Source organism: Mesoplodon bidens (genome assembly GCF_964165515.1).
Source record: "Mesoplodon bidens genome assembly, chromosome: 2".
Classification (NCBI taxonomy): domain Eukaryota; kingdom Metazoa; phylum Chordata; class Mammalia; order Artiodactyla; family Ziphiidae; genus Mesoplodon; species Mesoplodon bidens.
The window spans coordinates 884,770-897,866 of NC_138177.1; the positions used below are offsets into that span (position 1 = coordinate 884,770).

The 13,097-nt window shown below is 51.1% G+C and overlaps 1 protein-coding gene across 2 annotated transcripts in view; it reads left to right on the forward strand.

Moving 5' to 3' along the window:
• Positions 1 to 3,381: 3,381 nt before the first annotated feature.
• Positions 3,382 to 13,097, forward strand: part of KDM5B (lysine demethylase 5B) — a 73,668-nt gene continuing 63,952 nt past the window's right edge. Inside the window, exon 1 of one of the 2 annotated variants that reach the window (XM_081256133.1) lies at positions 3,382 to 6,476. In XM_081256133.1, the coding sequence (XP_081112259.1) occupies positions 6,288 to 6,476 (189 nt within the window). In that variant the 5' untranslated portion in view covers positions 3,382 to 6,287. The remainder of the gene's footprint in view (positions 6,477 to 13,097) is intronic. The other variant, XM_081256134.1, reaches the window with a different exon arrangement.

The following is a 13,097-nucleotide window of genomic DNA, read 5'->3' on the forward strand; positions in this document are numbered from 1 at the left end:
CATCTCCCTTTATTCCTAAATCCCCACCCAAATTTTTACTTTTAGACTCTTACACACTCCTTAAACACTCGCACTCCTCTGAGGGCTTTAGAGGGGGCAAACAGTGGAGGAAGAGGGGAAAATACGTATTTTTTAATTGAAGCACAGTGACGTAAAATGAAAATAAATACTAAACAAGCCCTGGCAGGCCCCTCGGCAGCAGCGCAGATCGGGGTGAGCCGTCTGAGATGCTGTGCTTGTTGCCATGGTGTGTCCCAGGTGTGGGCTCCAGACTTTGCTGGAAGTCAGAGCTCTCCTTCCAGCCTAGAACCATGAACGTGAGCCCCGGCAGGGAGGTGGGGAGATGGGCAGGAGCTCACCTCTATCCCTCCGGCATCTCTCTCTGGTGCTCCCACTGGTGCTCTCTTGGTAACCATTGTTCTCCCCGAAGGTCAGCAAACTCATCACCCCACCAGCCTCTCCAGGGAGGTGGCTCCACCCAGAACACCCTCGGACCAAAAGCACGTCTGGTTGGCCCACACACTGTTTTTTAGAAATTTGATTGAAGATTGAACATCTAAAAATTAGGAGAGATTGTATAAATAATTAGACTTCTGGCTTCTCTTGAAAAATTGCAACTTGCTGCCACCCTGGCCTGAGCAGTGATGGCCCCGGTAGCCAGACGTGCATTCTCCTCTTCAGAGTCCACCTGGCTGGTTTCTCTCATTTATTTCTGTCCCCTGAAGGCATTTGAGTCTTTGGCCTCTGCTCTAAGTCAGGTCTTGGGAGACTCGAAGACTATGCTACGTCCTGGTCTTATTAAACTGGGAACCTGAAAAGATGGGGCACAAAGTGACCCCTTGAGTTGAAGGGCTGTGGGCAGAGAGGTAGGAGGGAAATGAATAGAAGATTGCAGCCAAGTGAATAATAAACAGTACAAAGCAGACCGAAGAGATTAAGCAATAGGGATTGATCTTGTATGTGACGTGGACAGTGTTCTGGAGGATGTAGGGAAGACATGGCAAGGAGCAATGGCCAAACCTTGAGGTGAGGTGGGTGTGAAGAAACCACTGCAGCTACATCTCTTGAAAGCTAGCAAACAACAGGAAAAACTAACCTCCAAGCAGCATTTTTTCCAACTGAGGGTCAGAATCCATGGGTCAGAATCCATAACAGGTTACAAAACCAACCTCATGAGTCTCAACCGGCACGTGCATCACTGTATAAGGGCAAGTATTGTTTTGTGAAACCGTTAGAATGTAAGCGAAGGTACTACAGATAACAGTCCAGAAAGTGTGAAACCAGCGTGGCTTAGAGGGGAGAGAATGGACACATGTTGGCAGCTGCAGGGCCAGCTGGTGGTCAGCTTTGGGATGGGGTTTCCATGTCCTCTTTCCTCAGCTTGGTGTTTAGGGAAGATCACAGGCTCCAGTGTTCCCACTCCAGTCCTAGCTCTGTTGTCACCTGTGTGTTTGCCTAATAAACTCTTCTGAGTCTCCGTTTCTCCATTTGAAAAATGGTGACAGTATCCCCCATCTACTTCACAGGGTTGGTACGTCCAATAGACTATGAATTACTCCCAGCCGCTGGTGTGGTCTTATTCCTGGTCGCACAGGATCTCTAGGTGCTCGAATAGCATCCCTTCCTGCCAGGGGAGAGAAGAAAGGGACTCGGCATTAGGATTTTGTGTCAGACCCTGTGCCGGACAACATGTGACAGGATTTGGCTGAACACTGGATTTCAAATGAGCACGGTGGATTTGGGAGTGCTCTGGGAAGTTCAGATATAATTAGTGTAGAAGTCCTTTTATTCCTGTTGCAAGACTTTCATCCCGGATGCAGAGAATTTCAAACATTCCAACCATCCAAGGTCCTAGAGCATGCTGAGAGGGGTCCTCAGTCCAGAGACCTTCCTTAGGGGTGACGGTGGCGGCTGCAGTGTGAACAGGGAACTTGAGTTCTCTCTGCCTCTCAGCTTTTCCCAGCAGATTCCAGAACCTCCAAAGTGGCCCAACCTGAATGGGAGGAAACACCCCGAAGGGAGTGTGGCTAACGCTGCTGCCCCGCCCCAGCCCTATGGGCAGGGCTGGCGGCACCAGGACTGAGGGTCCCTGGGGAGGGACCCACACACCCAGGTAAACCAAAGTCCTGATCCTGGATCCCTTTGGGCTGAGCCAGAGAGAAGGGGTCCCAGGACTGGAGAGGAAGAGCGGATGCGGAGGAGGAAGAGGTATTACCAGGTGCCTCCCCAGGCCCAGCTTCCCAGGGACAGAAGCCCAGGGATGAGACCCCTGTCTCCGTGGGAGTTGATCTGCAAGGGCAGCCCCCGTAGCTGCGGCTGGGGCAGAACCGGGAGCACAGAAGTCCCACCAAAGAGACGTCCAGCAGAGCAGGAAGGGTTGCTGGTTCCAGGGAAATAATCAGGGCAGGGGAGCTGGGGAATGTCAGGGGCGCATCCCAGTGCGTGGGCTCCCCCCCACCCCACACACACTGATCTGTTGTGAGACCTCTTCCTGCTTCCCCTGGGCAACCAGATTCTTCTCCTTGTCCGGCCCAAAACTCCATCCTCGGCCAGACAGAGCCACAGACACTAAAGGCTATTTCCCTTCCCCTTCAACAAACGTGTGGAGCTCCTACCACGTGCCTGGTCCCAGGCTGGAGACCGTGACTCCCTCCCTCCAGCGGTTTACAATCCGGTGGAGACCCTTGCCTGTGTAGGGCAAGACGGCAGGGACGGCAGTGGAAAAAGACAAATACCTGGTTAAAGGAACAGGAATAAAGAGACGTCGTGGGAGTGCACAAAATAAATAAAGCAAAACACGGAGGCCACCAAGGCGGCAGCTCATCCTGAGATCTCAAGGTCTGTGGGTCTGTCTCCACAGGGGACATCTGACACCAAGCATTCCAGGGCCCCCGAAGGGGTGGGAATGGACGACAGTGGACTAGAGGGAGGGGCCGAGCTGGATCGTGAGGAGGCCAAGGAAAGGCCTGTGCGTCGGTGAAATTAGGGGAAAGGAGAGGAGAGAGGAGGTCCAGCAGCGTTGGGGAGGGACGGGCGCTGTGGAAGGGACGCCGCGCAGAGGCAGGGGGCCAGGCGGAGGGCAGACGCACGCCCACCCCGCGCGCCAGGAAAGCGGTCGGAGGCGGCGGCGGCCTCGGGGCGGGAGCTGCCCTCCACGTGCGCTACGTGCCGCGCGGGCCGCCCCCTTCGCGGCCGCCGGGGAGCCGGCCTCCCCGCTCCCGGAGCCCAGTCCGGAGGTGGGCGCGGGACCAGGTCGCCCCCCGGTTTGCGAGTCTGCGGCGCCCGGAAGGAACGCGGGGGCACCCCATCACCGGGCGGCCGGCCCGGGGTGCAGGATGCAGAGCCTGCCCGACCCCACCCGGGGTCGGGCAGGCTGTTCGGGAAGCCTGGGGGCTGAGCGGGCAGGAGGAGGATAGAGACCCCAGGGACGTGTGCGAGGCTCCGGGGCCGCACACAGGCGGCGGCTGGAGACGGAGCCCGGCGGGGCGGGGTGTCGTCCCGGGTGAGGAGGGGTTCCTGGAGACGTGGCACCCGGACAGGGCTCGGTTACGCTCCGGCCGCCGGGACTGCCCCCCACCGGCCCCGGTCCCGGCCGCGACGCCGGCCCGCCCCTGCCTCGCTGCCAGCTGCACCGAGACACGGACCTCCGGCCGAGAGCACAGCCCAGCCACTGGGAAGCCCGGCGGCCGCGGAGCAGACAATGAGGCGCGTGTCCCGCCCCCGAGCGCCGCGCCGGCCGGCCAATCAGCACCCACGCCGGCCGGCCAATCAGCGCCCGCGGCCGGGCTCTTTAAAAAAAGAAGGACCGGCGCGGCGCCGCTGTCAGCTGGCTGGATCCCTCCGCGCATGTAAACACACGTTATAAAGGGCTGGGAGCGCCTCCGTGTCCCCGCGGGAGGAGCGGCCGCGGACCGAGCACTCTTTCCCGGAGCATCTCTATGGTCCCCTGGCCGCCCGGCGGCCGACCCTCTCTCAGCGTCACGACGCGTCCGCGGGGAGCCGACAGCTGCTGCGCCGTCTGGAGCCACGAAATCCCGTGGCTGGGGTCGCTACCGGAAGTTCGGGACGCGAGGCGGGGAGGGGCGGGGGCGGCCTGGGGGCAGCTGGGGACTGAAGAGTTTTCCGTGGGTTCGCTGTCCTGCATCTCGGTTGTAATCCGTACGTGTCTAGAGTTTTCCTCAAAGTTACGCCTACCTGGCTTGGCGGATGCCAATGCTAAGTGTGAAAATAGTCTTGACGTCGCTCCTAGGAAAGAGCACATGACAGGAAATCAAGTCCAGCGAGACCCTCTAAAGCACAGACCGCACACGGCAAAGAGCAACAACGAGGATTTTTTCTCCCCAACATTTTACTGTGAAAAAATTTGAAAGATTCAGCAAAGTTGTTAGAATTTTTTGAGGCCGACTCCTATCTTCCGCACCTAGATTCTAACTTGCTGTCTCATATCCTTCTTACACCGATGACTTCTTCTCTACTAGGATGCCAGCTGCCCTTGGCCTCGGTCTCCATTGTCGTGGCTTAGCTAGGTCCCAAAGCCCTAGACAGATAAGGCCTGCCTTCTCCAAGGACCTTTCGGTTTACTTAAGAGTTTACTGAAGAGTAGCTTTCTCCCCTCGCCGGCCTTTTAGCTGAAGAATCCTCAAGGATGAGACTTCTTTACTCCAGGTGAATCTAAAAGCAGGGCTAGGACTCTGTTGACACCTACCTACAAAGGAGGCCCTGGCAAACAGTCCTTCCATGGGTTTGGCTGCTTTCTGGATAAAAGAGATCTTTTTTAATGTTGAAGTCCTACTTTCTGAGTTCTCTCCCCTTTTCTGGGGCAGGACATTACCTGACCACCCCCCCACCATGTGTCAAAATTGTTCTTACCTCTTAAAGTGACTGAACCTCTCTGTGCCTTCATGATCTGCTCTGCAAAATGGGGGTAATAGCAGTGCCTCCCAAGCGGGATGGGAGTGAAGCTTCAAGGAGCGAATATACCACTACACACAAGGCATTTACGAGGATGCCTATGCACAGTAAGCATCAGATGAAGAAGGGCTCTCATTCAGGCTAATCACTCCCAGATTTACATCTCCACTTCTGATTTATACGCTGAGCCTGTTGGGTATCTCCAACTGTACCAGACACCTCAGACTCAACAGGGCCAGAAGTGGACCCACGAGCTCCCTCCCCAGACTGACTTCTTGTTCCCCAGCGATGCCAGCGGCCGCACCAACTCAGGCACGTACCCACACCCCTGAATCGCGCCTCCCCAATTTGTCACTTTTATGCCCTCCATTTGCATCCCTCCCTCCTAATGAATAGCACCACTGCCTTAATTTAGGCCCCATCATTCCTCATCTGGATTATTTCAAGGCTCCCGCTCTTCTCACATCCAGCTTCGCCGTGTATTGCTGGCGGACCACACTTGCCTGCAACACCCTACCTTCCAATAAGTGGAGTCTCCACCACTTGTTAGCCTAGGAATTTGGGCAAATTTCTTGATCAACCTATGTATGCCTCGCTGTCCTTATTTGTAAAATGGAAACGAGTATCTGTCTCGTAGGGTTGCTGTGTATATTAAAGATTAATCGTGAAAGCACGTGGCACAAGGCCTAGGAGATGAAGTAATCAGAGTGTTAGCTTATTATCCTCCTAACTGTTGTTTTCTCACCTACAGGCTGTTGTCACGTTCAAGCTCTTCCCTCTACCTGGAAAAGCCTCCTCCGTCCCCGACACCCTGCACCCCTCGGGGTCTGACCAGGTGTCCTTGCACTTCCACCACGGCGCTTCCCACGGGGCGGGACGGGACGGAGCGTCCACCCGTGGGCCCGGCTTCTCCCCCAGACCCGTAACTTCCCGAGGGAGGGAAGGGGCTCTGGCACGTAGTCAGTGGTCAGTGGGTCCCGGCTGGGCTGGGCCGTGAGGACGAGCTCCGTCCCCCGGGGGCCGCCCCGCCCGGCCCGGGGGCGGGCGCTCAGCACGGGCTGGGTGGGGGTGGGGTGGGACTCCTTTTCCTCGCCGTGGCGGCGGAGGCGCGCGGCGGAGGCGCACGGCGTGGCTGGCGCGGCGCGGCGTTGTCGGTCGGTGTCGGAGTCGGAGTCTGAGTCGGAGTCGGAGTCTGAGTCTGAGGAGCCGGAGTCTGAGGAGCCGGAGTCTAAGGAGCCGGATCCGAGGCTGAGGAGGAGGAGGAGGAGAAGGAGAAGGAGGAAGAGGAGGAGGAGAAGAAGAAGGATTAGGAGGAAGGCCAAGAAGCCGGAGGAGGCCGACAACCGTCGCTCAGCCGCGTCCGCGGCGCCGCGAGGATGGAGGCCCCTGGCCCGCGCCCCGCGCCGGCCCTCGGCGGCCCCGGCCCGCTGGGCGAGTTCCTGCCGCCGCCCGAGTGCCCGGTCTTCGAGCCCAGCTGGGAGGAGTTCGCCGACCCTTTCGCCTTCATCCACAAGATTCGGCCCATAGCCGAGCAGACCGGGATCTGCAAGGTGCGGCCGCCGTCGGTGAGTCTCGAGCGGGGCTCGCGGCCGGCCGGCGGGCGGCTGGGCCTCTGCGCGGGGCGCGGCGACAGCGGACGGAGCGCGGCCGGGGTTCGGATCCGGACGGAGAGGCGGCAGCACCGCCGGCACCGGGGTCGCGGCCGTGCGCCGGAGCCTGCGGGGCGGAGGGCGGGCTGGCGCGGAAGCCCCCGGGCGCGGGTGCGGCGGGTGCGGGGCGCCGGGGGTGCGGGGTGCGCGCCCCGCGAGTTGTCGCGAGGAGGAAAGTTTTCAATATGGCGGCGGAGCCCCTGGTCCTTTGTGTGGAGGCGGCGGCGGCCCGGGCGGCTTCACCTGGCGCCCCACCCTCCGGCCCCGGACCCCCCGCCCCGGCCCGGACCCCTGGCGGGCCCCCCGGGCCGGGGACTAGGCGGGGCGACGGCGCCTGACGGGGGCACCGCGGGCCGGGCCGAGCGGACGTGCCGAGGGGGCGTGAGCGTGGGGTTCGGGGGGCGGCCGCCCAGAGGCTCCCCGGCCCCCGCCCCGAGAGCTGCCCGCGGCGGGCGGTGTCAGCCCCGAAGGCGGAGGCCGCCCCGCGTCCCGAGCCGGAGCGGAGGCCCTCGTGCAGCCCCCTGCGCGGGTGGGCGTGAGGGTGGGTGTTCCCGAAACGGTCACCAACGGCTGCAACGTCGACGGAGAAGCCCTGCCGGCCCCTGCCCCTCCCCTTCCCTCCCCCTCCCCCTCCCTCCCCTCCCCCTTCCCTCTCCTCCCTCCCCTCCCCTCCCCTCCCTCCCCTCCCCCTTCCCTCTCCTCCCTCCCCTCCCCCTCCCCTCTCCCTCCCCTCCCGTCACTTTCCCTCCCCCTCCCCCAGCCCCCGGCCGCAAGCTCCGGACCCCTGGGCTGTGCCCACCTTTCGGACCGGCCGAGGCGGCCTGAGCAGTTGGATGGGCCGGGACCGTTGGCCGGAGGTTTAACTGCTTTTCCGACAGTTTCAGAAGCTTCTCCCCGCTCCGCCCCCGCTCCCTCGGAGGAAGCCCCCCCTCCCGCCCCTTTCTTTCTTAGGCTTGCTCTTTGTAATGACGTTGGAGTTGAGGGGTTCTGTGCGTAACCGCTCAGCTTGGAGAGCTGTGTCGAGGGAGATCCCGACTGAGTCTGTCTGATCCCATGTTCCCCCTCCTCCCGAATTGAAACGTGGACTCTATATTGGAGTTTATCTTGGACTAGTTTGAAATGGAGATGAAATACCTGTCTCCGGGAATAACTGGTCAGTTAGGATGGGGGAGATGATTGAGAATAGACGCCTTTCTCTCAAGAAGTAGGCAAGGTTGATTGTCGTTGCTTAAGGGAAGTGCGTGTCGGTTGGAGCGCAGAGGCCTGCAGAAGTTGTGCGGTGATTGGGGCCAGGGTTTTAGTTGTGGAAGAATAGGGCATGGACAGGTAGCACCGGAGCTTTGTGTCAGCGTTAGGGACGGGGACTATGAATAGTCCGCTTTTGCATCCATGGGCGTCTATTCTGAAACTAGGCAACTTGAGTAAGTTCTCAGTAGCCCAGATGTGTGCAGTCGGTTGCTGGGAGTGAGTTGTCCTCCATGTTGGTATTGTGGTGCACTAGGGCTGGGGTAAACCCTTTATCTACTTTCTTTTCCTATTCCTTTTGTCGGGTTCTTTTCCTAAAAGGATAGTGTTGCTCTGGTTAGGTTTGGCTACTCATTTCAGCATCTTGGCCAGAATATTAATGGTAAGCTCTGCAAAATGTGTGATCTGACTGCCTTTCCCCATTCTGAATGTCAGACAGACGTGATGGCCACCATTTTGTATTGAGAGTGGTACTTACTACAGCCGAGGAAGGGTATTAAAGAGGCACAAATAAATAATCCACAGACATAGCCAGGGCTCTGTTTTGGAGACCTCCTTTGTGTGGAGGAGGCTTGCTTCCTCCTTTGTTAAACAAACTCCTGTGCCAATTGGAAAGAGTTTGGGAGTATTTCTAGTTGATATCACCGCAAAAAGGGAAACCTTTCCAGAAGTTGTAGCTCTTGAAGAAGGGTCTTGTTGGAACAAAGGGATCTGAAGAGATGGAGATGTAAACACAGTCTTTGTTTTAGAAACCGTTTTCTTTTAGAAAGCTAACTGTGAACAAGTGGTTTCATATAGTTGAAATAAAGCAACAACAAACCAAGAGATAAGAAATATTTTCCATGGCGATAGCTCTATTAATGCCCATGTTTCTAGATGATTTGTGACCACTAAGTTTTTGGAATACAAGTGACTGTATTAAAATGGGGATTGGGTTTATTGGTATTTTATTTCTCGGAGATAAGGGGAAGAATTACAAAGCATTTCTATTTTCTTTTGTCCTTATCTTTGCATCTTTAATTAATGGTACTTAATGTAGCTTCAATTTATAGCTGCTTCTTAGTGATGGTCCTAAACTGCTTTGCTACTGAAAACTTGAGGTTCACAGAAATTTGTTTGTGAAAATATAGTAAGATAAATATGATAAAATGTAATAAAATCAAGAAGATGTTATTCAGATCCTGAGTTATAAGTTTAAAGAGGGTAGTAAACAAGCCTATTTTCAAATTACATCAAGTATGTAGGATAACTAGGCTTGTTTCCTGGACTTTTTTTTTTTTTTTTCCCCAATTTACAATTAATTTGACTTCTGGTTTGTTACCTTTAAAATGCAAATTTTCATTTCCTTCTTGAGGTACTTAGATTTCTTTTTAAGGACAAATTATATTTTCCATGTCATTTTGTGGTATTTGGAGATGATTAATTTTAGGGGTGTAACTATTAGGCAGAAAATAGTGGACTGCTCAGTAAATACTTTTCTCAGTCTCTCGAGTTTGATAGGAATATATGTGGTGGCTTCAGTAATTTACTCTGTTGCTCTCAAACATGTAACAGTTGGCCATAGATAGGCAGATTCCACAAATTTCTTCTCTGGAGGTGTCCAGACATTAGAGATTTAAGTCAAACCCCAGATGGCACAATAGACACATTTTTCAACTTTAACTTCCTGTGGTCATTAGTTTGATCCCTTAGGCTTCATAGCCAAAGTGTAAAACTTTCAAATGTTCTAATACAGTCAGTGTCTTAATCCAGTCAGTGTCTTTGATTGAGCCTGTTGGTTCCGCCCTTAGAACATGAAGGAACTTAAAGATACTTCTCTTTGTATGGGGGGAGGTGTGAGTGATACAGAGCTCTTTTACTCTCATTCCAGCCCATCATTCTCCCTAATGTTAGGTTTGCTTGACTGTGGCCTAATCCTCTCTGTTGTTTTTCCAGTTTCTTTGGTGTCATGAAATTTTTCTTTAGCTGTGATTCCTTGCCACCTTAAACCTTTTAATATTTGGGGGAAAAGCTTATCAATAGAAATATCCTTGAGCAAAGGAAGAACTTATAATTACTTTTTAAAAATAACAGTTTTGTTTAGGCATAATGTATTTACCATACAATTCATCAATTTAAAGTGTGCAATTCAGTAGTTTTTAGTATTTTCATGGAGTTTTACAACCATCATCACAGTCAGTGTTAGAACATGTTTCTCGCCCGCAAAAGAAACCCTGTACCCAATTGTAACTAGTTTTTAAAGAGAAATTTAGAACTGTACCTCTCAAAAGAAGAACTTTTTTTTCTCACTTGGTAGGAGGCTGGATTAAGTCCTACAGTTTTAGTTTGTGTCTGCCTTAACGTAAAAACAAACTTCATTTGTTGTAGTCTTTGAATGGGTGATTAGCTAAATTTGACTTTGCCAGTGGTAGATTGGTCACACTCACAGGCATCCATCTAACTGTAATTCTTAGTGAACTAATCAACAAGTTAATAATAGACTCTTAGAATGGAATGTGAGTGATATTGCAAATATATGAAACAGCTTTAGGTTTACATCCCCACCCCCACTGGAAAAGTTTCCTTTCCTGTGGTTGTAGGATTTGTTTTGAAACATGCAGTCTAAACCTTTTTTAAAGAGCAGAATGACTAGAGAATTGCCTTTGAAGAGTCTTAATAAATGTTCTGATTTAAAGCTGGGGTGTTGAGTTCATTATTGAGAGACACTGATAAGAAAAATTAGAGAAAATGATCAACCCTCGGTTTCATTCTTTGTCTCTAAGGTCCTTAATTTTTTTTATTTCTGATTGATTGATCAGTAGTAAATTCATTTACTTATTTGTTTAGTTTGAGAGACAATAGCAAAGTCCAGGATGCTTACAGTACTTTAATATAGGCAGACAGAAATCTGCCAGTGAGAGAATTTTCTTTTAGAAAGGCAAAAATATCATTGTGAACTATTCAATTTAAAAAAAAAACAAAAAGGAATCTGGTTTATATGCTGTAAATGGGAGCTTTTTGCAGGCTTTGGTAACCTCTCGTTGTTTTAATTGGGCTACATTAAAGTTTGGTTGTAGAAAAGGATAGAGGGAGACCTCATGCCCCCAAATGAAAGTGCTGATTAATTAGGTTCCTGGATTTAGGTTCCACGAAGCCTACTTGTGTATCTCTTGGCAAAGGCCTAGATGAGTTTAAAAACCAGTAACCTGGAAAGACCTTGCTTTCCTCATTGTACAGTCCTTGCATTGAGCTGGTGGTGTGATTTTTCCTTTCTAAGAGAATTAGATATTCTTTGGAGATTATGCTAATATACCTGTTTTATGTGTAGAAGATCATTGCAGTCTCAAAAAAATTTTTTTTAATAATGTGGAATAAATGTTCGGAACTGAAGGACTGACTATACTTTCAGAAAGTTCTAAGTTTGGGTCCCTTGAAGAGGAATCATCAGAAGCACAGCAGTGAGTCCCTTTGGGGTGAGTGGGTCCGTGCCATATCACTGGGCCACTCCCATTTACTTTCGATTACTTAAGGTTTGAGAAACTAATAACTGGATTTTAAAATCTGAGTTGTGAGAAACTTGTCTAAGACATGAGAATTGTATGCAGCTTAACAAGGATTTCTTAAGTATTTATCAACTGCTGTGTCCTAGCATGGGATTAAAGAGAAAAATGAGATATTACCTTTGTACACCTAAATCAAATTCTTATAAAAATGCTTTTTCTGTCATTAACTATTAGATGAGTTCAGTGGTGACTTTGCTTTTTCAGTTTCCAAGTTTATGAAGACTAATGGGGAGAAGCTGCCTCTAGGGCAGTGGGACATTTCTGTTTCATAACTGTAAGACGGAAGAATTTGACTAAATGTATTCTTGTCTTTTAAAATTTTTTTTTTAAACATTCAGAATTGTAATTGTAGACCATTCCTCTTAAAGCATCATTGCCATACGCCTTTGGACATGGCCTAGAGTCATCCCATCTGTTCCTCTGTTTTATTTCTTTTAATCATTTAAGTTTTCTTTCTGGACTTAGGACCAGTTACTGTGCTCTGCTAGAGCCTTCATTTCCAGGGTATAAATGACATTTTTTAAATTATGAAAATAATTCAAGCATACACAAAAGTGTAGAGAATATAGTCCCTTTACGTATTTTCCTGGGTGTAGGAGGGCGGAAAGCAGAGCAGCAGTGTTGGAATTGAGAGCAAACTGGTGACCTCAGGTGCAGAGAACAACTTGGCTTAGCTTTTGTCTTACTCAGGGTGAGTGAGATTTGAGCAATTAGGAATGAGGTTTCTAGCCTTTAGTGAGAGATGGCCACTCTTTGCCTAATCAGGATGGGAACTGGATTTCTCTGTCTTTACAGGGCCTTTGTTGCTTTGTGACACGTTTGTCGGAGCCTGTGTGGGAACCTGACCGCTGTCAGGCCAGCTCCTGGATGCAGAGGTGTGGTGGTCGGAGGTGGTGCCCGTCTGTTCCCTTTCCTGCCCTTGGTCCATTTTCCTATCTGACGTCATCTCAGCAGCATAGAGCTGGGAGTCGGGAGTGACCAAGAAGTAGAACGAAGTCCCTTCTGGAAAAGGAGTTTGAAGGAAATGAGAGTCAAAGGGTCTAATGTGTGGCTGGTCAGGATGTCATTAGGTTCACTTTACTGTGAAGATGGTGGTTCCACTTCCAGCCTCGATGATGCAGTTCCTGTTTCAGCAGAATTGCTGACGAACATTTAAGTGACCTCAAATGTTCAAAAGAAGTGATTTAAAAGTCAGGCCATTGAAAAATATTTTCTGTAAATAACCCCTTAACATCTAAGCACTCTCCTCCCCAAAATAATAAATAACTTCATTTTTCAGGAACTAAGTTAAACATCACTAGGCAGAAGGTGACATAATAAACGGCTTTTTTTTTTAAGCTTGTTGATTCCATTTCACTTGGAAATGTTATCTTACAGCTGATGTAAATTTTAAGAAATATTTTGCAGGGATAAAAATAAGCTTTATCAAGGGGAGTGTATGTGGATTTTTATTTTTTTCTATTACATAAAAGAAGGAGTGTTTCTAAATTTTTTTAAATGAGTGGGTAGAGTCTTGAATCTAATGCCATCACGACCTTGGACAAAGTCATTTTTTTCCAATGTATGCCTTCTTATCTGCTCTAAGGAGATCTGACACTGACTTAGAGCTGTTGTCCAGATTAATTGATGGATTGCAGGGAGCTTAAATTCCAAAGCTTTTACTTGCTCGCTGCTAAGAAGGGTCTGGGGACAGATTTAGAGAGACGAGGGTTAGTGCCAAATACATATCCCTCATTTCTCCTACAGCGAA